The 24,353-nt window shown below is 51.1% G+C and overlaps 1 protein-coding gene across 14 annotated transcripts in view; it reads right to left on the bottom strand.

Moving 5' to 3' along the window:
- The window catches only part of ZNF185 (zinc finger protein 185 with LIM domain), a 49,963-nt gene extending 25,899 nt beyond the window's left edge, over nt 1-24,064 (bottom strand). For 8 of the 14 annotated variants that reach the window (XM_069867809.1, XM_069867815.1, XM_069867822.1 and 5 more), the window contains exons 1-12: nt 23,871-24,063; nt 13,664-13,739; nt 12,277-12,415; nt 11,670-11,729; nt 9,183-9,221; nt 8,416-8,490; nt 7,284-7,358; nt 6,560-6,640; nt 4,873-4,956; nt 3,122-3,160; nt 2,414-2,497; nt 415-489 (exon numbers count right to left, since the gene is read on the bottom strand). In XM_069867809.1, the coding sequence (XP_069723910.1) occupies nt 415-489; nt 2,414-2,497; nt 3,122-3,160; nt 4,873-4,956; nt 6,560-6,640; nt 7,284-7,358; nt 8,416-8,490; nt 9,183-9,221; nt 11,670-11,729; nt 12,277-12,415; nt 13,664-13,688 (776 nt within the window). In that variant the 5' untranslated portion in view covers nt 13,689-13,739; nt 23,871-24,063. Of the gene's footprint in view, nt 1-414; nt 490-2,413; nt 2,498-3,121; nt 3,161-4,872; nt 4,957-6,559; nt 6,641-7,283; nt 7,359-8,415; nt 8,491-9,182; nt 9,222-11,669; nt 11,730-12,276; nt 12,416-13,663; nt 13,740-18,003; nt 18,027-23,870 lie in introns of those variants that run through there. The other 6 variants (XM_069867821.1, XM_069867823.1, XM_069867810.1 and 3 more) reach the window with 5 other exon arrangements.
- Nucleotides 24,065-24,353: the final 289 nt, after the last annotated feature.

Here is a 24,353-nt window from a genome sequence, read left to right as displayed (position 1 = left end):
ACCCTCTGCCATGGGCAGAGACACCTCCCACTGCATCAGGGGCTCCAAGCCCCATCCAGCCTGGCCTTGAACCCCTCCAGGGATGGGGCAGCCACCCCTGCTCTGGGCAACCTGGGCCAGGGCCTCCCCACCCTCACACCAAAACATTTCTTCCTGAGATCTCATCTCAATCTCCCCTCTTGCAGCTCAAAACATTCCCCCTCATCCTGTCCCTGCCCTCCCTGATCCAGAGCCCCTCCCCAGCCTTCCTGGAGCCCCTTTCAGCACTCGAAGCTGCTCTAAGGTCTCCCCACAGCCTTCTCTTTTCCAGGCTGACCAGCCCCAACTTTCCCAGCCTGTCCTCATACAGGAGGTTCTCCAGCCCTTGGATCATCCTCATGGTCCAAGACGTCCTGGTTGTGCTGTAACACTTACCTGGAGGGAGACGCTGCTGTCGTCTTTGGCTCATTCCAGGAAGACTCAGTGGTGGTTTTTCTTAGCCCATTAGTACTGACAAAAAAAAAAGAAACCAAACCAAGTAACAAATCATTAAAGACAGGAGATTTTTTTGGGTGTCTTCTCCTGTTCAAGGGTTTGCATGGCAGTTGCCCCTGTGCATGGTTGTGCCCATGTGACTCACTGCCTGCCCCAGCACCAGTACGCTCGGTTTTTAGACGCTGGCTTCTCCTGTCTGCACAGCTGGAGCTGTTTCTATCCCTAGTGTTTGAGTTTGCACTAAAAAAATCAACTTCCTCTAGTGCAGAGACTCAAGTTCAGAGAATTTACAAATTGGTTGCACTGTGTTTGTGTGTGTAACACGCGAGGAGAGGAGGGGAACTGCTTCCCAGCCCTGCCTCAAACCTGCCCCACCACGGCACAAAGCTGCTACCAGAATTCACGAGGCGGCTCCTTCATCCTGAAAATAAAGCATTTCAGGCTGAAAAATCTCATCTATTGGACTCCCTGCTGGGCCCACGACAGACCAGAGTGGCAGAGAAGCTCATGATGCTGCTGCCTGGCATCACGCCACACTTCTGAGTGGGAATAGAGCATTGAAACCCAAATTAACTGAATCTGCTGGAAAACAGAGAATGATTCTCCCTCTTAGGGCAAATGTTGCCTTGTCAGCCACACTTGAGCAGTGTGGATGAGGGGATGGTGTCACTGCTGCCCCTTTGCACCAGGGACAGTCCGTGCTCAGCTGTCACATCCCTGGGGATGCTCCGGCCTCTCTGCCACAGCTCCGTATGGCTCTGCTTCCCCTTGGGCTTCACAGTGACCTGTGACAGGGACTGGGGGCTTGAAACCAGGCTAACACTTCCCATGGAAGCAAAGATCGATTTAAAGATAATGAACCTCAACCGTCTGTGGTCACACCTCTCTATTGACATCACAGCAGAATAATTAAATCTAAAGTCTCACAAAAGCCGAGAGCTGGCTCAGGGGACTGGAAATAATGAGGTATCAAGTATTTCGTGGCTAGATGATGGGGTCAGTTCACGCAGCCAAGTTGCCTGGTAAAAGAAAATCCCTGCTATGTGATGGCTGCTCTGGCTCCTCCTGCCAGTTGTCTTTCCAGCAGTGTTGCCAGGTGCATTCCTGGGGCACACGAGCACCTTGTGAAGACAAGATGGATTGGGCTGGGGAGTGTGATCAGGAGAGGGGTTCAGAGGCAAGTTTACTCCATATAACTCACACTGGCCTGCAGTTCAACCCAGGGCTGCCAGTTGGATGCTTTATGCCACTCTGGCCCCAGCCCTGTGCTTGCCCATTTGTTCTACCAAGTTATTTGAGGTCCTTTTCCATTTCAGATCTTTCCCTTTTTGGAAGAAAAAGGCATGACGATTTTCTGAGAAGACTCTTTTGAGAATCCTTCATCTCTCGCTGGGTTCAGAGAGCTGCAGCCTGGCAGGTCAGTGCTGTCACCTGTGTGCCCAAAGGAGGGCAATGAGGCTGGGAAAGGGGCTGGAGAACAAGTCCTACAAGGAGTGGCTGAGGGCCCTGGGGCTTCTCAGCCTGGAGAAGAGGAGGCTGAGATGAGACCTCATCGCTCTCTGCAGCTCCCAGAAGGGAGGCTGGAGCAAGGTGGGTGTTGGTCTCTTCTCCCAGGAACAAGAAATAGGAAGAGAGGAAATGGCCTCAAGTTACACCACAGGAGGTTTAGATTGGATGTTAGGACAAATTCCTTCACCAAAACGGTTCTCAGGCACTGGAGCTGCTGCCCAGGGCAGTGGTGGAGTCCCCATCCCTGGAGGGGTTTAAAAGAGGAGATCCTCAGTGTTCTGTTTTATTAGTGGACAGGGATGGTTGGGCTCAATGATCTCAAAGCTCTCTTCCAATCAAAAAATTCTATGATTTTCTCTGCAAAGATGGCAATTCAGTGTGCCCTAAAAGCAAAGCCAGACAAGACGCTACTCCAGGATGAGGGAAATACCTGTTGTGATCCAGCGTAAACCTGCGTGAGTCAGACCCAGTTGGACTCCTCCTCTGCTGTCCTTCCTCTTCTTCTATCTCAATTCTTTCAAAAGGCAAAAAGAGAGACAGAGATCACTGCTTCCCATTCCCCACTGGTAGCTAATTCAGGTGGCTTATTCTTGTTTTCCCTTAAGCCATGTTTTCCTTCTGTTTTCCCTAGAGGCAGGCTTTCCCTGCTCCTCGTGCTCCCTGTGCTCTGCTACTGCTGAGCATCCCAAGCGCGTGAATGAGGTAAGATCTTCAGCCCAAATCAGAGGCATTTTGCTGTCACAGTCGCTTTACAAATAGCATCAGCTGAATGCTTAAATTCAAAAGACAGTCCTAGGCTCATTTCCTTATTGTATCGACTGCTTTAGAACTTAAAATACCTGCAGCCTGAAGAGCATTCACTGTGCTGGCTGGAACCAGCCTTCGCTGGAAGAAGACAGGCAGTGAATGAACCTCTCCACATTTCCCAAAGCATCCCCAGGATGGTATTCTTGGTGTTTACCACACCGTGGGCTCTCAAAAGCCAGGACAACTCAATCCAGAGCTTCCTTTTTAAGGGAAGGGTCCCTCCTGCGCTTTGAAACACCCGGGGATCTCCTATCCCAGCACTGAATAGCAGCCCTGCTGGAGAACGCAGATGCACAACCCCAGCAGTACCTCCAGGGGCTCTGGGACCTACCTCTTGGCGAACAAAGGTGGGAATTCTTGTGTTGGGCTGCTGTAAAGGAAGCATCAAGGCAACAGTTAGAAGTTTGGAGGTAAAGACATGCCTTGGGCAGGGGCAGCTGCCCCACAGTCTCCGCGATCCATCACTGACCCGTGTGGTGCGAGGCATTAAGGGGCCATACAACAACAGTTGGTGGTGACCAGGTCTGTTAGACCTGTGCCAATTACAGCGCAGAGGAAATAAAAATAGGAAGAGCAGCTATTTATAACCTGTGAAGAAGCTTCCCCACGGGGCATTTTTAATTGTATACCTTCCTGATGGCTGTTTTCCTTCCTGCACACCAGCCTTCTTCCCTCCACCCCACTTGATTCTCAGAGCATCGGGGGAACTGGCAGCGAGGGCAAACACTCTCAATGTCCTTTTGAATCCGACCCAAGTCCTTCTCTCATTCTGGGCACAGGCGAGTGTTGCTAGCGCATCCCCTCCCTGCTTTCCTCCCACACCACCAACCTCCTGGTGCCTCATTGTGTCACCCTGAGTTATGTCAAGAGGAAAAGGATTCACAGTGAAAGCGTGCAGCAAAAGAAGTCACTCACGTGGCTCCTGGGAGATCTGCTTTTATACACCCACCCAGGAAAGAGATGGACAGCAGAGCCCTGAACAACAGCAGCTCCCACACAACCTTCACTGCACACCCCCACAGCACTGCTAGGTTCTTTTTCCCCAGAGAACCATTTTGAAACTGCAACTAAGAACCTGGATTCCATAAATTCCAAACACAATGTAGAGGCAAACTCTGTACTGGATGCAGTTTATATTCGTTCTGATTCTCCCCTTACACGCAACAAAAATGGAGAGATCAGTGTTAAGAACCGAGTCTGAAAACTGAGGTCTGGATTGCTGACCCTAGGGAATTAGGGGCTACCTTGGTTTTTCTCTTCCTGATATTTCATCCCTCTCAGTAAGGAAGAATCCCCAAGACTCCTAGAGGAGCTCTATAGATACTTGTGGATAGAGAATCATAGAACGATTGAGGTCAGAAAAGACCTCTGAACTCATCCAGTCCAACCATCCGCCCAGTCCCACTGTGCCTGCTAAACCGCGTCCCCAAGTGCCACCTCTACACAGTTTTGGAATGCTTCCAAGGTTGGAGACTCCACCACTGCCCTGGGCAGCCTCTGTCAGTGCTTCATCACTCTTCCAGGAAGGAATTTTTCCCTAATATCCAATCTAAACTTGTACTGTGCAACTTGAGGCCATTTCCTCCTGTCCTGATCCCTTTTCACTTGGGAGAACGGACAAGCACCCGCTGCACCACAACCTCCTTTCCAGGAGCTGCAGAGAGCAATGAGGTCTCCCCTCAACCTCCTTTTCTCCAGGCTAAAAAGCCCCAGGTCCCTCAGCCACTCCCAGAGCCCCTGGGCTCCAGACCCTTTCCCAGCTCTGTTCCCTTCTCTGGATGCGCTCCAACCCCTCAAGGTCTTTCTTGCACTGAGGGGCCCAAAACTGAATCCAGGATTTGAGGTGCGGCCTCACCAATACGAAGTCCAGGGGGACGATCCCTTCCCAGCTCCTGCTGCCCACCCCATGGCTGATCCAAGCCAGGATGCTGTTGGCCTCCTTGGCCAACTGAGTGCACTCAGCTTCTCTACAGACAGCGGCTGAGTCCTCTCCACTCACTGGAATGGCACCCATTGCCTTCACAGAGTCTTGGGCCACCACCCCTCTGTCTCCTGCCCCATGCTTCCACGCTGAAGACTCACCCATTGCTTTTCTTGGCAGCTGAGAGGACGTAAGCGCGTTCCCTGCTGGCAGTGCGTCTCAGGACACTGTTGGCCGCCTCTGTCCTGGAAAGGAGGGAAGGGGTCACATTCTGCTCACACTGTCAGTGGCTGCTGGGTGTAGCACTGAAGAAGCAACAGGTGATCAATGCAGTGGAGCCTCTTCTGTTAACCCTGACAGAGCCCCCACATTCTGGGTGGCAGAAATCCAGCCAGAGCTAAGAGGAGTAAGGATGCCTTATCTTCTTCTTTAGTATCACTCAGGCTGGGCCACAGCCCTTTCACGTGGATACAAAGCATCAGGCAAAACCAAGAATACTTCCTCTTCCAGGGGGATAGAAAGGGTTGCCCTTTTCAAGACCTGGGTTGTTGCAATATTGCAAAGAATGGGACAAAGAAATGAGATACAGGCTTTGTGGCTGACACATTACACGGCCTGTACGTGTCTATACACATATCAGTCCCACCAAATGGACAAAGGGATAAGTGCAGATCTCCAAAAAGGATTCCTCCCAGTAAATCCCCAGTGGGTAAATGACCAAGTTTTCATTTGCAAAAGTCTTGTATCTCAGGAAAAGCATCTTCAGAAACTCAACTGAAAGCAACAAGGACACTGGCCCATTGAGTTCAACTCCTGTCCCTGCACAGGACACCCCAACGTTCACACCGTGGGGCTGAGGGCCTTGGACAGGTGCCCCTGCTTCTGCAATATTGTTAGGTTTGGTGCTGTGACTGCTTCCCTGGGAGCTGTTCCAGGGCTCCACCACCCTCTGGGGAAGAACCTTGTCCTCATATCCAATCTAACCCTCCCCTGACGCATCTTCCTGCCATTCCCTCCAGTCCTGTCGCTGGTGGCCAGAGAGAAAAGCTCAGTCCCTGCTCCTCCTCCTCCCCTGGTGAGGAAGCTGCAGAACACGATGAGTTCTCTCCTCAGTCTCCTCTTCTCCAGGCTGAACAGACTCCGTGACTACAGCTGCTCCTTACACTCTTCCTCTCTAAACCCTTCCCCAACTCCATGCCCTCCTCTGGATGCTCTCCAGTATCTTTAGATCATTTTTATCCTATGGATCCCAAACCTGCCCCCAGTGCTCGAGGTGGGGCTGCCCTAGTACGGAGCAGAACGGGACAATTGCCAGCGATGCTGTGCTGGATGCACCTCGGGACACATTTGGCCCTCTTGCCTACCAAGGCACTGCTGGCTCACGATCTACCACACAGACAAAACACATTCTACTCCTGGTACGCAAACGAGAGCTCTGTCTGGATCTGAACTTAGAAGAAAGTCTCCAAGTGGTCCAGACTCGGAGATGCACACGTAGGCGGTGGGCAATAGACTCTTCCCATTGCTGCCAGGACATCTCTCTTTTCACAAAGACACTACGCAGCCGATGGATTCCACAACCTACTTCCAGCTGCCAAATTAATTGGGGTCTGCTGTCAGGTTGAATCACGTCAGGCTTTTAATTATATCTTGTTGGGAGCACAGTCGCCCGTGGGCATAAATGCGCTCTGTGTAGAAATATCTGCTTATTATTATTTTATTGCAATCAGTCCTAATGGCTCAGCTCTAATCACCATCGAACTGATCCTCCCAGCAAGGATGAGTTAAGCTGAACGAGTCCACTTGTTACTGCCCCTGCAAGAGAGAGGAGGTTACTGGAGGGGATACCTTTTTTTATGTTCATCTGGAGTAAAAGGCACGTCCTCCTCATCCACGTCCACTGATTTTTGCTTGACGTTGTAGGGAGCTCTGGAAAAGAAAGGAAAGGGGTGAGCCAGGGTTAGGGACCCGCCTCTGGAAACTGCAGAGCCCAACGCAAACCAGAAGGCAGGGGATGCGGAAAGGGGTTCAGACTCTACAAGTGTCACAGGAAGGAGAGGAAAACACTTTTATTTGTCACACACGTTGGGAACGTGTGTTCTCACAGGGTTTTGTTTTCTTAGTGTAGGGATTAAGACTAGAGGCTGGTTCACAGTAAATGCTCAGCTGCATTTCAGATTAGAGCCACTGTCTTTGACATGAAAAGCTGTGTAAGAAATGCCAGCGGTGCTGTTCTGCCACAAGGCTCCTCCTTTCTCCCCGTTTCAGAAAGGCCAGCAACGCTGCAAACCAGGTCCTCAGGCTGCAGCCACCAGTTTGCTGCCTTAATTATTAGCAAGTGCTAAAATTTGCTCCATACAAAGGGTGTTATCAGTTCCAAGAAGGCCTTATAGCCCACACAGGCCTGGAGGTAGACTGAGAACTGCTTCAGTTTGTAGGGAAACTTTGTAGTGCTCGGCTGATGAAGCCACACCTGGCCCCACATCCCCGTACAGGTGGTTTCATTGGCGAAGCTCATGTGCTGCTGAGCCTGCACACGGACAGAAAGGGCCCTTCCCCTTCGCACACTCACAGTTTCTTGTAATCCTCAGTGGTCATCCTGTAGCCAGAGGAGGAGCGGCCCAGGCTGTGTCCCTTCGCGGCAGGGCTGCAAGTGGCACAAACCACATCTGTTAACACCAGCCTCCTGAGCTCTCACCCTTCTCCTCCCTCTGCCCTAGGTGAGCTCATGCTCCATATATTGGGGGAAAACAGAGTGATCCCAAAGACCTTCTCTCTTAATTCAGGGAATGTCATTTGATTTAATAGTAGCACTTCCCCTCTTTTCACTGCCTTGGACTAGGATTTAATGTCTACTTTGCTCCCCTAAGTCCCCTGTGAGTTGTCAGAGCCAGTATGGGCATACCCTTCCATGGGATGGTGCTACCCTGACCCAGGACCCACCAGTGAGAAGGGACACCTTATAGAATCCTAGAATGGTTTGGGTGGGACAGGATCTTAAAGCTCATCCAGACCAACCCCATGCCATGGGCAGGGACACCTCCCACTGGATCCGGTTGCTCCAAGCCCCATCCAACCTGCCCTTGAACACCTCCAGGGATGGGGCAGCCACCCCTGCTCTGGGCAACCTGGGCCAGGGCCTCCCCACCCTCACACCAAAACATTTCTCCCTAAGATCTCATCTCAATCTCCCCTCTTTCAGCATCCTCCTTCTCCCCAGATGAACCAAAACAGGGGGGAAATGTGGTTTCAAAAGGTTTCATTTGAGGTGCAACAGCTGCTCAGATCAGAGCCATGCTTAGATCTCGCTTACTACAATTAAATGTGTCTCTCACAAGACAGGTTTCCAAAAAAAACCCCAAACCCACCACATTAACCACATCAAACTGAAGCATTGCAGCTTTGCAAGGATCCCTTGTGATTTGTACCCCACTCAGAACTATTTGACGAATCAACCCCAATTCCATGAGTACTTTCCCAGCCAAGTGCCATCCCATGCTCTGGTGAGACAGTTTGATGCCCTTTCTTTTTCCCTCATCTGCAGGGTGGAGCTGTTAAATGAACAGCCACATCTTCCAGCATCTCACAAGGACATAGTGAGCTCAATGGAAGCCCACAAGCATTGACTAAAGTAAAAGGATGACTAGAAATATATGCAGTATTTAAAGCTCATTTTCATTGAGAAGAGAAAGACACATTCGTACCGTTTTTGTGGTTCATTATGAGATGAAGAATCTGGCACAGAAGAGGTCTTATCGATGGTTCTTGTGAACACTCCTCTGGAGAGAAGAGAGACATGCTTTAGCAGGACAGAGTTTGGAATTAAAATTAAGAGACTTGCAGCCACTCTTTGGCTGAACAGTGTCTGCGTATCCTGTAGGGAGGAATGTGCTGCCTCAGGACAATGAGAATTAGGTGGTCCCTCCTTGGAAAGTCATCTTGAAGCAAGTTCCATCCTCCTACTCCCTGGCCTTAGACACCACTGTGAAATTACCTTGCACACAGGTGTGGGTACGGTATCACAGGGCTGGCTGGTTTGGGATTACAGAAGCATCAGAGTCCCCATGGTCAACAGCCCATGGAATCGTTTAGGTCGGAAAAGACCGTGAAGGCCATCAAGTCCAACCACAAACCCAACGCTGCCAAGTTCCCCATCATACCATGTGTCAGAGGAAGCTGCAGCACACGAGTCCCACCACTGGCGCTGCGCTGATCACATTTTCAGAGCATGATAATTCTTCCATGTATGATCATTGTATCACACAGGAGATCTGATTTTCTGTTAACATCACCACCAAACTACCTGTTAAATAAAATACTCAGGGCTCTCTCTTCACTAAGATACTCCCTGAGGTTTGGAACATTCCTAACTAAGAGGAGAACCCAAGAGATAGCAGTATTTTTTATGTTTGTTGCTCTCCATCTAGTACTTCTTCCCCTATAGCCCAAATATATGCTGCTCTATACCAACCTGATGAGGTAACCAGTCTGAGGCTTGGCGGCAGGAGACCTGTGCAAAGAACAGACATCGGTGAGTAAAGAACCATGGGCAAAACCAGCAGCAGCAGCGTTCAAAGGAAACGTCCATGAGGCTGTCAAGCCGAAAATCCAGCTAAATGGGCCTTGAGGGATCCCTCAGCTGCTGCACCAAAATTAACCTTGGAAGGACTCTTTAAAAATAAGTTCTCATCAGAACAAGCTCTATAGAAGAGTTGTATGGGAAAACTGAATTTTCACAGAATCACCAGGTTGGAACCACCGGATCATTGAGTCCAACCATTCCCATCAATCACTAAACCATGCCCCTCAGTGCCTCGTCCACCGGTCCCTTAAACACCTCCAGGGAAGGGGACTCAACCCCTCCCTGGGCAGCCTCTGCCAGGGCCCAATGACTCCTTCCGTGAAATATTTTTTCCTAATGTCCAGCCTGAACCTCCCCTGGCAGAGCTTGAGGCCATTCCCTCTCGTCCTGTGCCCTGTCCCTTGGGAGAAGAGCCCAGCTCCCTCCTCTCCACAACCTCCTTTCAGGTAGTTGGAGAGAGCAATGAGGTCTCCCCTCAGCCTCCTCTTCTCCAGGCTAAACAACCCCAGCTCTCTCAGCTGTTCCTCATAAGGCCTGTTCTCCAGAGTTAGCCAATTAAATGTAGCCATGCTGACAGCATTTTCTGGCTCAAAAATTAAGTCTGCAGATTGATGGCACGGAGTGGGGAGATGGCAGAGAGATCCTGGTTATCAAAAGTGGACATCACTGTTATCAAAGGAGCTCAGACAGGTTCCCTTTGGCCCTGCCCAGATGGCATCCACTCTTTTCCTACCTGTCCAGGTGCCCTTAGGATCACAAGATGATTTGTTAAGAAATCTGAGCAGGTCTCTCTTCTGATCTCCTGCTCCAGACAGGGCCAGCCATCGGGTCAGAGCTCGGCAGCAAGGCAGGCTCGCACTGCCCATCGCCATGTGCTCAACGTGGCTGCCAAGCTCAAATTTATGCGGTTGCCTTCACAGACACAGAAATGTGAACTCATTCCAGGCTTAGCCAAGCTCTCTGGGTGGGACAAGCTGGGATCGCTGAATACAGCCACAAGCTCTTGTTTCTGTGGTGTCGTCAGAGCAGGCACTGGTGGGGGGTTGTCCATCTCAGCCCATTGTCTCGCTTTTCCCTGGGCACTGAATGAGAGCTGCAGGGAAGCCAAGAAGTTCTCTGGCTTGGCATATGGATGCCTGCCCTCACTCTGAAGTATAAACAGATCCTGTATAAACATTGCTGTGAAGATGCCCCTTCAGATGTCCCATTTCCAATGTCACAGTCACAGAATGTCCTGAGCTGAAAGGGACCCACGAGGACCATCGAGTCCAACTCCTGTCCCTGCACAGGACACCCCAACGTTCACACCGTGGGGCTGAGGGCCTTGGACAAATGCTGCTGGACTATTGTCAGGCTCAGCACCGTGACTGCTTCCCTGGGAGCTGTTCCAGGGCTCCACCACCCTCTGGGGAAGAACCTTTTCCTCATGTCCAACCTAACCCTCTCCTGGCACATCTTCCTGCCATTCCCTTGGATCCTGTTATTGCCACCAGAGAGAAGAGCTCAGCGCTGGCTCCTCCCTTGTGTCCGATAAAGCACCGTGCTACAGAGGGAGGCAGAAAGAGGTAGGGCATGAAGAGAACCCATCCTGCCTACCTGCAACAAGAAGTGACAAGAGCTGGCACAGAAAATAGGAGAGGAAACAGGAAACTGCTCACAGGAGAGTGCAATGCTCTCCCACCAACAGCACTGGAGCTGGAAAAGAGATCTCACACAAGACTAAGACCTTTCCAACTGGTTTACCCTTTAGGACACCAGTTCTACAACCTCCTGTGTTCCTGGAGAGCCTTCGTGTTCTGGCCCTGCAGAAAATTCAGCTCCCACACAGGGCAAAACATTTCTCCCTAAGATCTCATCTCAGTCTCCCCTCTTGCAGCTGAAAATCATTCCCTCTCGTCCTATCCCTGCACTCACTGATCAAGAGCCCCTCCCCAGCTTTTCTGGAGCCCCTTTCAGCACTGGAAGCTTCTCTAAGGTCTCCCCACAGCCTTCTCTTCTCCAGGCTGAACAACACCATCTCTCTCAGCCTGTCCTCATATGGGAGGTGCTCCAGCCCTTGGATCATCTCTGTGGCCTCCTGTGGACTTACTCCAAGAGATTTGTGTCCTTCCTGTGCTGAGGACTCCAGAACTGGACACAGGGGTCCCATTCATCTGCACTAAAGACCTCGGTCAATTCACATGGACTTTGCAGGAGATAAGCTACAAGGTGGCAGCTGGTGAGACATTACAGTGAACAATGTAGGCTCTCCTCAAGGACTGCATTTTTCAACACAATTGCAGCAGTGAGTGGGGGTGAGGAGGTGAAGAAGGAGCAAATATTCGTGAAGAACCAGTGAAAGCATTCAGTGACCCCAGGATGCATCTCCAAAATTACCTGTCATTCTGGGGAGCAATGGGTGTTGAGGCTGGAGATCCCCCACTGGCCCGTGCAGACCTGAGTGAGAAAACACAATGACATAATCAACTCCTTATCATGTTGAGCTGCATTGCTGAACGTGTCAGGGGTGGTTTTGGAGATAGTTAAGAGCAGACCAATTTGGGCTTGGTTTTGTTTCTAATTAAAGAGAAGCCGGTGCAGATGGTGGCATTCTCTGGTACAGGGTGGCTGCAGACCTGGCTGTTTTATCACCTGAACTCCCTCTCATCAAGTCTGCCCCCTTTGTTTGTCACTTGGAAGATGGCAAAACACAATCTGCCTTAAAAAAAACCCTTTTGCAGTTCTCCTGAGACATTAAATCTGCTTGTGCTGCTGGATTTCCAGCTCCCAGGAAAGACCACTTTTCAGAGCTTCTCCCAAGCCCACATTTATCAACATGAAGCAGGAACACCACTACCCATCGGCGTCTCCTGGCACTGGGGGACCCCAGAACAGCCTGGGACCATATGTGTTGCTTCTGCAGCCTAGAGAAGAGAGGACTCATGGGAGCTTAATGAGGGAAAGGGAAGGGAGAAGAGGAGCGGTCCTTGGTGGCCACACTTACAGCGGACTGCTCTTCTTCTCATCCTCAGAGTCTGAGTTATGGTGGTGGATCCAGCTCTTATCTCCTTTCAGGGTGGTGCGAACCTTCATCTGCCTAATGATCCTCCTGCGGTCTTCATCAGTGGATGGAATGGCATGTCCTGGGAGAGGCAGAGGGAAAGGAAGGACAGAGGAGAAGGGTTGCTGAGAGAGGGCAAGGATTCCCATGTCAGCAGGTGAGCCTGCTAAATCTCAGAGGGCCGGGAGCACAGTCTCCTGTCAGTCTGATTCAAAGACTGGATGAGTCTTTCACCACTTCTGGTGAAAGATGGATACATGCTGCCACCCAGACTTCAGGATCAATTTACCCAGACGCATCCTCTCCTCTGCAAAGATGCAGACAGGTTTTCCTCTCCTTTCAGAAGCCTTTTTAACATTAACAAGCCCTTTTCTCCCAGGAATACCAAAGATATTCAATAGGTTCTTTAACCACATCTTTACAAAGCAGTGTGATTCCTCCAGCATTTCCTATCACATCAGCTCTAGCATAAGGTTCTTTGTGAGAGAGTGTGATACACCCGGAGCATGAAGAGTTGGGGGTTAGAGGTAAGCCAGAAAATGCAAACACTCAACTGTCAGAGTTGGAGGAGACATGTCCTTTGGTTCCTCATTTCATAGAATCATGAAATGGGTTGGAAAGGACCTTAGATCACCCAGTTCCAACCCCCTGCCATGGGCAGGGACACCTCCACTGGATCAGGTTGCTTAAAGCACCATCCAACCTGGCCTTGAACCCCTCCAGGGATGGGGCAGCCACCACTGCTCTGGGCAACCTGGGCCAGGGCCTCCCCAGGAGAAAGGGGGAATGTCCTTGTACAAGGGAAGGAAACAACATCCAAGGCCAGGCTGAGAGTGTTGAGTTTGTTCAGCCTGGAGAACAGAAGGCTGTGGGGAGACCTCATTGCGCTCTGCAGCTTCCTCACCAGGGGAGGAGTTCTTCTCTCTGGCCACCAACGCCAGGACCTGAGGGAATGGCAGGAAGATGTGCCAGGGGAGGGTTGGGTTGGACATGAGGATAAGGTTCTTCCCCCACAGGGTGGTGGAGCCCAGGAACAGCTCCCAGGGAAGCAGTCATGGTGCTGAGCCTGACAATATTCCAGCAGCATTTGTCCAAGGCCCTCAGCCCCACGGTGTGAACGTTGGGGTGTCCTGTGCAGGGACAGGTGCTGGACTGGATGGTCCTTATGAGTCCCTTCCAAGTCAGGACATGCTGTGGTTCTACCCTTGGACACAGTGCACGGGGAGAGCAGAGCAGAGATGTTACAGCAGATAAAACTGAGCAAAGAAGGCAAAGGAAAGCCATGTGAGGGGACAGATTCCCAGCAGCTTGGGATGGGGAAAGGAATTACCTTTACTGACACCCAGGGACATCATGGTTCCCAGAAGCACCTTCCCCTGAAGTTACTCTTTGAAGACAAGATGACCCTGGAAGAAATGAAAAAGGAGGAAAACAGATTAGTACTTCTGAGTTTAAAAACTTCAAAGCTTTGTGGAAGGGAGAGCATCACAACAGTGTCACAGCCACAGCCCCTGGAGGACAGGGAGACGGTGGCAAACAGAGTTGTGATTCCTCCCCCTGCCATGTACCTTCAGAACTAAGGATGGGAAAAATCAGATGGGTGTGTTCTCCACACCAGTAAGGCTTCAGGTTGGCCACAATCAATGCGAACTTCCAGGTCAAGGAGGAAAAGCAGGTCAGAGACCTTCGAGGAGAAGGAGCAGCTGCTGAGCTCTTCTCTCTGGCCACCAAAGACAGGACCTGAAGGAATGGTACGGAGATTTGCCAGGGGAGGGTAAAGTTGGATATGAGGACAAGGGTCTTCACCCAGAAGGTGAAGGAGCCCTGGAACAGCTCCCAGGGAAGCAGTCACGGCACCGAGCCTGACAATATTGCAGAAGCATGTGGCCAAGACCCTCAGCCTCACAGTGTGAATGTTGGGGTGTCCTGTGCAGGGACAGGAGTTGGACTCGATGGTCCTTGTGGGTCCCTGCAAACCCAGGACATTATGATTCCATGATTACAGGATTTTGGTAGGAACGGTTGGACTCGGTGATCCGGTGGGTCTCTTCCAACCTGGTTATTCTGTGATTCTGTGATTCTGTGATTCTGTGATTTTGTGATTCTATGAGTTCCTCTTCCTTCCCTGGCAGCTGGATCCCTCCTTCCAATGCCCACGGTAAAGCAGCAAGGAGCAGCTCCTAACTGTACAACCTTGGAGGTGCTCCAAGATTAGGAATGTGCAGAGCCCTGCTTGTTTCATACCTGTTGTTGTAGTTTGTGGTTGAGTTTGATTCAAGTCAGGAAAACAAATGATTTGTTTCAGGTTCCACCATGAACATTAATTTTTCTTAAAGTCTTAAGCAACTGAACAAAGAAAAGAAAGCAGAGCCCCTCAAAACAGCCCCCCTGCTTTGAGATCAGCAGAGTTCAGGTTAATTCAGCGCTTGATTACATTCTAAACAGAAAAGTTTCTTTTCAGCTAAACTGTGGGATGAGCCCTTGTTTTAACCTGGAGAAGAGGAGGCTGAGGGGAGACCTCATTGCTTCCTACAGCTACCTGAAAGGAGGTTGTGGAGAGGAGGGAACTGGGCTCTTCTCCCAAGTGACGGGGGACAGGACAAGAGGGAATGACCTCAAGCTCCGCCAGGGGAGGTTCAGATTGGACATTAGGAAAAACTTCTTCACCGAAAGGGTTCTCAAGTCCTGGAACAGCTGCCAGGGAGGTGGTTGAGCCCCCATCCCTGGAAGTGTTTAGAAGACTGGTGGATAAAGTGCTTAGGAATGAAGCATGGATGAAGTGCTTTGTGGACAGGTATGGTTGGAGTTGATGAACTCAAAGGTCTTTCCCAACCTAATAATTCTACAATTCTGTTTCAGAGGAGAAAATCAAAGGCAACTTCCAGCTTTTCGAACCTGTTATCCTTTTCTTGCCAACACTGTCTGCTGAGCCTGTATTCTTAAGCGACACTGCTCTTCCTTAATAAAAATGCCCAACCCTATCCAGGAGTCCATGAATCTACACTTAGGTTGTTATTACCTGCTGGTGGGCTTGTCCCTGCAACTTTGCTGTGAAGCCACATGCCCATGAGGAACGCTGAGCGCTGATCTCATAGCATCACTTCTTGGCAAAACCTCCTCCTTCGGCTTGTTTCAGCTGAGGATCAACCTGGGCGCATCCACTTCTCATCCAGTGTGCGCTGCGATCGTGAACAAGCCCTCTGCTATTACCCCAGGGCTCCCTCTCCCTTTCACAAACACTCCCAATCATTAATCCAGCTTTCACCATGAGCAGACAGCTCGCCTCTTTTCTTATCCCTCCCAAATGCCTCCTCTCATGCAAATTTAAATGACCCTGCTGTTTAGAGAGAAGTGAAAACTGTAGGATTGTCCCAGATATCCATGAAGAGCTTCTAAATACCTGGGCATCTTGAGACTAAAGGTAGGAGACATGGCTGCAGAAGCACAGCTGACAGACTTGAATCTGGCATCTGTGGGTCAAGAAAAGAGGACAGCATCTCTCACCTGCACATAGAGAAGCCACACAGCTTCTTTACCTCCAGTATCTGAGCGAGGCCGATTCAGGCGACAGCCTCCCCACTGGCTGCAATTCAGAGCTGCACTCAGGGCTTTCTTCTACTTAGAAACATAGAACCAGAGAATCATGTCTCTTCCCTGGAGGTGTTCAAGGTCAGGTTGGATGGGGCTTTGAGCAACCTGATGCAGTGGGAGGTGTCTCTGCCCATGGCAGGAACTGGGTGGGCTTTAAGGTTTTCAGACTCAAACCATTATGAGATTCCATGATTCTACAATCTCTGTAACCCCTGGTTCCAAACACGCAGCAGAGAACTCTCATCAACACGCTTACAAAATGTGGAGAACTCCCCCTCTCGCATAGACCAAAACCTCTTTGGCCTCAAGCTAGACCCATCCCTTCCCTTCTGCCTTATAGATAGAAAATAACCTCTGCTGGGCTGGACGCACCTTTTTCTCCTCTGTTTATTCATTACCTAATACAAAACATCCCTGCTGTGTGACTAGGAACCTCTCCATCACGAATGGACACACAGTAAGTCAATGTCACTTCGGTTTAGATGCACAGAGCTGCTGCTAATAAAGATTTTCTCCCAAACATTCACTACAAATACGAAGTCTGAGACAAAAAAAATACCCATTTAAATAAAAATCCCTATTGTCTCCCTATTTATCCAGATTTTCCTCCACAGGTCCAGTGGGGGCCCTTTGGAGCCAACTGCTGCCTGTTAAGTGTCTGCACACGACCACTGCAATAGCTGCTTGATCCTAATTGACACTCTTGGGTGTCATCGTTATGTAAATGAGCAACAATCCTCCTCCACTTCCCAATCTGAACAGTTATTGCAGGCTCTGTTGCACTATTATGTGTTTCCCAGTTTACTCCAAAATGGCTTTGAAGGATGATTCCCTGGACAACCTTAACCCGCCTCGAGCTCAATGTTTGTAAAGTGCCCTGGGATCCTGAAATAAACACAAGCCTGGCTTGCAAAACACCAGTCGTGGGAGATGACCCCCTCCAGAAACAGCCGAGGTAAGGAACTGCCTCTGGCTGCAGACAGACACCCTCTATTTCCTTGGCTGCTGAGTAGCCTGGGGCTTTGGCTGTGCCACAGGGCTTCTCAGGAACCCTGCTCAGATCTGCGCTTGTGCCATGCCCTGACTCCCTACTGAAACAAACGGTATTGCCCCTCCATGTGGACAGAGCCTTCGCGCTTGAGCTTACGAGAAGCTGTAGTGTCTGACAGTAAAACCTTTCTCCTGGGCAGTGCAAGGGACAGGACCAATGGGAACTTGTGAGCACGACCTGCTTGAGAGACATCAAACCAGCAACAACCCCCCAGAGTGACCACGGTGCCTAAGCCTGCTCGTCAGAGCTCTCGTTCCTCAGCAGGGACAGTGAGACATTGCTACAGGCAACACTTCAGGCACGGGTACATCATAGAATCATCGGATCCTGGGATGTCCTGAGTTGGAAGGGACCCACAAGGATCATTGAGTCCAACTCCTGCACAGAACAACCCCGCGGCTGGTCCCACTGCTTTGGATGCAGCCCAGGCCATGGCTGGTTTCTGGGCTGGAGGCATCCACTGCCTGTTCACGTTGAGCTTCTCATCCACCAAGACCCCCCTGTCCTTCTCCTCAGGGCTGCTCTCAATCCACGAACACGTAACACTCGATGTTCCAGGCCACAGGAGACCCATCAAAACGGGTGCTACGATGGCTAAACTCCTGCTGACAAGGCGTTCAACAGGAGCACCCCAGCACAATAAATAAATGTTCTGCCTGTACAGGACCAACAACCTGTTTGATTGTGTCCTGTGACTGCAGGCTTCCAACAGGGGTGCTCGCTTAATCCATGCTAGCTGCTTATTTGCAGCAGCATGCTGCAAATTTGCTCCCAGGCATGGGGCATCACCAAGACCCTCAATAAACACGGCCCTCGGAATCACAGGCAGGTTCCATCCAGCTCTGGGAAGCCCTGGGGTGCACAAGCTTTGTCACAGAGCAAAACAGACAGAGCCCACACTTTGGGGCCAACCTGCTGCCTGCAGACAGAGCGACTGCCAGTGCGCTGCCTCCCACTGAAGTCACTACCTCTGAAGATCCTCATGAAAGCAATTACAAGCTGTTTAATAAGGAAAGGGGAGCTGAAACCTTGTTTAGATCCTAATCTTCGGGGCGCGTCTGTCCGTGGGCAGGCAGCCAGCTCCACTCTCCTGCACGCTCCGGGCGCGGCGGTGGTCCCGATGCACGTGGTGTTTTTAAGGCAGCTTCGAGATATGTCCCTGTGTTAATGGGACAGAGAGACTTCAGAGAGCAGCTCCTGCTGGAAACCCTCCCCTGCAAGAAACAAGCTGAAGAGCTCGGTTTGGTTGCCAAGGGGCAGGCAACATACACACACGACCACACTGGTGGGCATCATCACCAGTGGTACCAGCAGAGTATCCCAGAGGTGGCTCAGGCACCACAAACTCCTCTCATACCCTTAGCAGGGAGCAATCCCTATGGATCACAGCCCCTGGGCTGGACAAGGGAGTAGCTATAGTTGTGCTCTTCCCTGTCCCCATGGCCCCTGCTCTCCCCAGGGCCAAAGAGGCCGCAGGGTGCTGCATCCCTGCCCACTCATAGAGTCCTCTGCAAAGGAGCTGCTGGACAGCCAGACCAGCACTAATAAATTCTCCAAGTATCTGAAATCAGCAGCCCATCACCTCATTGGGAACGATTCGGCTTTCCGTCTAAGCCACTTAAAAAGACGTAATTATACCCCGGGAGATGAAACACTTATTATCCTTTCAAAGCTGACTGCAGCTCCCATTACCAGCAAACACAGAAGAAAAACCTGCCAGCCACCCTCCTTTTGATGGCTCAACTGCAACTTTCAAAAGTTAATAACAATTTTTTAGCCCTGCTGTTGTCAGGAGTTCGTTGGGCACTTGTGGTAACAGCCCCCTTTGTGCCTAATAGCCGCCTTGCCCTCTGCTCAGCTCGCTGATGAGCTGGCTCCGAGGCTGGACCTAGTTCTGAGGACTGAATGAGTGTCCTGGGAAAGGAAGAGGAGCTGCTTTGATCCTGTAAATGCAGCTTTCCTGGCGAGCGCCACAGGGTGTCTTTAGACTCCTGGACTGTCCACACAGCGCAGGCCAGCTGCTGAGTTCACGTTACAGCTCTCCTGTTCCCAATGCCTCGCTCCCTGGGTGCGAGACAGGATGTCCCTTTGATGTCCATGGCACCAGGCTCACCTTACCGTGCTGGTCCCTCCGAGAGCTGCACGGCAAGGTACTCTGCACTAGGAAACACTGAATCAGTCTGATCCTCTCTGGACAGGTACCCCAAGGGTTACCCAGGGCGCTGCTGCCTTCCCAGGTCCACGCGACAGGGAGTTAAACTGTTGGTGCCTCAAGGAAGGTCATTGACAGATGACAAACTGTGTCCTACATCAGCTTCCCTTATGAAACCAACTGCAAAGCAACCCCGTCCCGCCTGCAGGGATCCAGGACCAACCGCCAGCAGCAGAGACCACCCGCGCCGTCCCCCTGCTTCACAAGGAGCTCTCACGCGCTCCTCCTGTTCCTGGGCAGAAGCACAAAACTCATTTCACTGGCGAGGAAGCTGAGTACTAACGGAGGACTCGGCCAGCGACCTGGACGCTGGCCCTCAGCCACAAACAGGACTGAGGTCAGGCATGCGGAAGAATATCCTCATTTAAGGATAATTGATGCCTATCCTGACCTTCACGGTCCTCAAATTAAAACGTATTTAAAGCTTGCAAAAGGTTTGAAGTTTCTTCCTTTGAACCTCCTAAACTCTGCTGAGAATTTAGTCATCCAGACCTAAACACGGGTCCAAGCCTCCACTCTCCAACCCATACGGAAAACAGTGGGACCTTGGTTTAACACTCAGCACATCAAGCCCAGCTTTCCCAAACCCCCAGGAAGGAGATCCAGGGAGAGAAAGCCTCTCCACACAGGTTATGTGCACCCATGAGGTGCTCTGTCCCAGAAAGGCAGCATTTAGGGTGCAGAACTGCTCCTCCAAATCCGTGCTGGACGGCCCTCCCATGATCCGGAGGAGACGTGGACACAGAGTCGCATTTCTCCTCCGTTTGCCAGAGCGCACAATGCAAACTTTGTGCCCCTGCTCTGCTTTTCTGTCCGCTGCCACCTGATCTGCTGTGAAGCGAGAGCAGCTCCATGGACCTTACCTGATACAGCACGAACCCTGCCAGAGCAATGTTAACCCCTTACATCCATTTCAGCAAATCTGAGCCGATAAAGAGCATTTACGCTGGATTAGCACCTTCTGCCCAGTGGCTGAGGCATTTTAGAGCCAGCAAACTTAAAACTAGGTTTATCTCACCTTTGAACTCTGACTTGAATGACGTCATGTGCCTGGGAGGGATGGTCGCTCCCATCCTGCTGTCAGCACTCGGGGAACACAAGCTCACACTGTGAACTCACAACCTGTAATTCAGGATCTCATCCCACCGCATGCAAGCAGGTGGCCAAATGTGTTTGATGAGAGTGACGGTCGGTTAAACTCTGGAAAGCCAGAGACACAGCCCAGGGACATGGACTGAGCCTCAATGGCAAATCCCACAACGAGTCCTGATATTGGCTCAGCATGAGGAGCAACTGGCTGCAAGTCCAGAGGAGGCTACGGAGATGATCTGAGGGTGGAGCATCTCCCATATGAGGCCAGGCTGAGGGAGTTGGGGTTGTTCAGCCTGGAGAAGAGAAGGCTGTGGGGAGACCTTAGAGAAGCTTCCAGTGCTGACAGAGGGTCCAGAAAAGCTGGGGAGGGGCTCTGGATCAGGGAGGGCAGAGATAGGATGAGGGAGAACAGTTTTGAGCTGCAAGAGGGGAGATTGAGATGAGATCTTAGGGAGAAATGTTTTGCTGTGAGGGTGGGGAGGCCCTGGCCCAGGTTACCCAGAGCAGTGGTGGCTGCCCCATCCCTGGAGGGGTTCAAGGCCAGGTTGGATGGGGCTTGGAGCCCCTGATGCAGTGGGAGGTGTCCCTGCCCATGGCAGAGGGTGGGACTGCATGGGCTTTGAGGTCCCTTCCAAACCAACCCATTCTGTGATTTTATGATACCCAGCTCTGAACAGCAAAAAGGTTTATAATGCTAAACCCCAGCAGAACTGTCAGCCACACAGGCAGGGGGAGGAGCCCTCACATTTCAGGTGATGCTTAGCTTCTCTGGAGGACCAGCTTTTTACTCTCACCTTCCCCTTTCTCCCTGCAGTGGCTTCTTGACACTGTTACACACGTGCTTGGTGATATTTAAGAAGCGCTAGGAGATTTCTAAGGTCAAGCTTGCGAACGACCAGCAATACCATAGTTGAAGCACTCCAGGCAACCTTAAATCGATCCTCCTAGGCTCATGCAATACAATATGTCATCGCTACCTTGTTCAGCGTGTGCAGAGTCGCTCTGAGAAGCCCAGCCACAAGAGCAGGTTTTTTTCTTTTTTTCTTTTATCAGTGTCTACAATTGCCTAAAAAGAGGTTGTGGAGAGGTGGGTGCTGGTCATTTCTCTCAAGTGATAGGTGATAGGACAAGAGGGAATGGCCTCAAGCTGCACCAGGGGAGGTTCAGATTGGACATTAGGAAAACCATTCTTCAATGAAAGGGTTCTCAGGCACTGGAACAGCTGCCCAGGGAGGTGGTGGAGTCACCATCCCTGGAGGGGTTTAGAAGATACGATTTACTAGTGGACAGGTGCGGTTGGATTTGATGATCTCAAAGGTCTTTTCCAACCTAGGGATTCTCCGATTCCCCAGGAACCACTGCTAGAGGTGTATGAGGAGCCAGGTGTCAGCTTAGAGGACAGATAGTTACTTCACCACAGGTGACATCTCCTGCCTCTGCCACAGTTCTTGCAGGATGCACCCAGGTCATCAAACTGTGCGCCCACCTCTTTCAGGCTGGCCAAGGCCACTCTGAATATGAACTGCAGAAGCATCAAGCACTTGCAGCTGCAGCGGAGCCTGCTTGGCTGCGTGGGATCTCTGCAAGGAGCCTGGCACAGAGACAGTGAACTCCTTCCCCAAGCATGGGGATGAAAACGTGTAGTTTACATGGGGAAGGCTGCACAGAACCCATCAATATGAACAACACAGACCCATTTCAGCTGTGTCCAAGACAAAGCTGTAACGCTACAGATGCACCATTATTACTTGTTTTGATTCACTTGCAACTATTTACCCCACAAATAAAATAATTGAGGCCAACTAGATGAACCTGGCAAAGACGTGAGCTATTGAAATCAGGGAAGTGTGGTTCAAACTTAATCAGAGCAGCACACAAACCAGCTTGTCCCAAGAAACCATCACGGAGCCAGAAGCTGTAGAACCCGACACAGCCTGACCACCCTCAAACACAACCACTCGCCGCTGCTACTGCCAACATCACTAGATCATTTTTCACTATACTGGGTACACAGTTTCATTATTCTAATTACAAGGCTTTAATTCCTAATTGCTCAACTAATTTCTGTATTTGAAGAGGAAGAAGGATGTAAAGGCTCTTTACCGCACCCACATGCCATTGACCTTAAGCCTTGATGTCTAAAGATGAAAGCAAGAAGGAAGGAAAAGTTCGTTTAGCTTTCAAAGGCAGAGCTTTGCCTGCACATCATGGCCCCACAAACAGAGCAGGACAGAAAACCTCACTGAAGATTCCCAACATCGCAGAGATGGGACAAAGCTCTGCCAAGAAAAAATGATGTTTTTGTAAAAGGAAACTCAAGTCTGTCATTTGTGGGAATCGGGACGTCTGAGTAAAGCTTGAACAATTTTTACGAACAAATTTAATGCTTGGTTTTGGCTGGATGAATAAAATAAACGCACCCAAGTGCAACATCCTGATCAATCTGATGAGGGAGGAAATCTTAGAGCAGCTTCCAGTCCTGAAAGGGGCTCCAGGAAAGCTGGGGAGGGGCTCTGGATCAGGGAGGGCAGGGAGAGGATGAGGGGGAATGGTTTTGAGCTGCAAGAGGGGAGATTGAGAAGAGATCTTAGGGAGAAATGTTTTGGTGTGAGGGTGAGGAGGCCCTGGCCCAGGTTGCCCAGAGCAGTGGTGGCTGCCCCATCCCTGGAGGGGTTCAAGGCCAGGTTGGATGAGGTTTGGAGCCCCTTGATCCAGTGGGAGGTGTCCCTGCCCATGGCAGGGGGTGGAACTGCATGGGCTATGAGGTCCCTTCCAACACAAACCATTCTAGGATTCTATGATCTCTGCTCCCCAGCTCTCAGCAAAGCAACCTATCCAGCTGAATCCAGCTTATCCTCAAGTTAAGAGTTTGTCCTGGAGCCACCAAGGGCCAAGCAGAGGGGTGGGGACCGGGAAATGGAGAAGACGCCAAGCTTGGACGCAGGATGAAGCAAGGACAGAAGGAGGTGCTGTCTCCTCTGTACCAGCTTTACCACTCCCATCCTCTCCTTTCCAGGGTGCTGATTTCATACCAATTCAGAGAGAAACAAGGCAGAGCAGAAGAGAGAGAAAAACCTCTATCTGTGCCCCTCTCCATCGCATATGGGTCCTGGGGAGGCAGGGCTGGAGGGGCAGAAAGCAGCGCACCTTACACCAAACTTCTCAAGAGCTTGTTAAGGGTCACTGGCTCAAATTTTACCCCTGTTGTCTGGACCCTGCTCATTCCTGCCCACAGAGAAAGGGCATTGGGCAGGGAGGGAGCGCAGTGATCAGACAGGGACAAGCAACAAAGACCTGCACCCAGACCTCCCCTCTTCTGCCTCATCTGTGCACTGTAGGAACATCATGGAACACCCGAGGACTATTTCAGGTCCACACTTTGGTCCAACACAGCACAGCAAAGAGCATCATTTCACCATGCAGGAGGGGGATCTAAGGTATGGGGTCAAGTCTCCTTCATCTCTGCCAAATCCCTGCATCACAAGGTTAGGAAAGGGCAGCCTCTCCTTCCTTTCTTCCTCCTCCCCTGGCAGAGAGAGCAGGAGAAGCTTAGAGAGAAGCAGCAGCCCAGCCTCCCCTGCCCAGCCCTACCTGTGGAGCCTCCTCAGCTGCAGCTTCTCCCCAAAAGACAGATGTGGAGCAGTCTGCGAGCAATCTCCAGGCACTTTTGCCTACCAAGGGCTGGCAGCAGGTATCTCCGATCCTCCCTGGCAGCAAAAGCAGCTGTGGGCGAGGCTGAGCGCTTACCTGCCAGGCGGGCCGAGAGGGCTGGCTCCTGGAAACCAAGCCTTGTTTTGAGGAGGAGACTTGGGTGTGTTTTGCCCTTCAGGGGAATCAAACAGGTTTCTCCATTCAGAAATGGCATGGTCTGCCCTCCCTGTGAGCTCTCCTCTACATTCCTCGCATTCTCCAGCAAATGCCACCTTCCCCAGCTCTGTGCTGCCAGTGGGACAGTGGAGAGAAGCCCCTCAGCTCTCATCCGACTGGATTTGTTGTCACCAAGCACTGCCAGCCAGGCTCACCCGCAGGAATGGGGAGCAGGCACCCCTGTGCTGCTCAGGCACCGCGAGCCCT

This window comes from Phaenicophaeus curvirostris, chromosome 13 (assembly GCF_032191515.1).
Source record: "Phaenicophaeus curvirostris isolate KB17595 chromosome 13, BPBGC_Pcur_1.0, whole genome shotgun sequence".
Lineage (NCBI taxonomy): Eukaryota > Metazoa > Chordata > Aves > Cuculiformes > Cuculidae > Phaenicophaeus > Phaenicophaeus curvirostris.
Note: the sequence above shows the minus strand (reverse complement) of the source record. Positions and strands in the feature narration are given on the sequence as shown.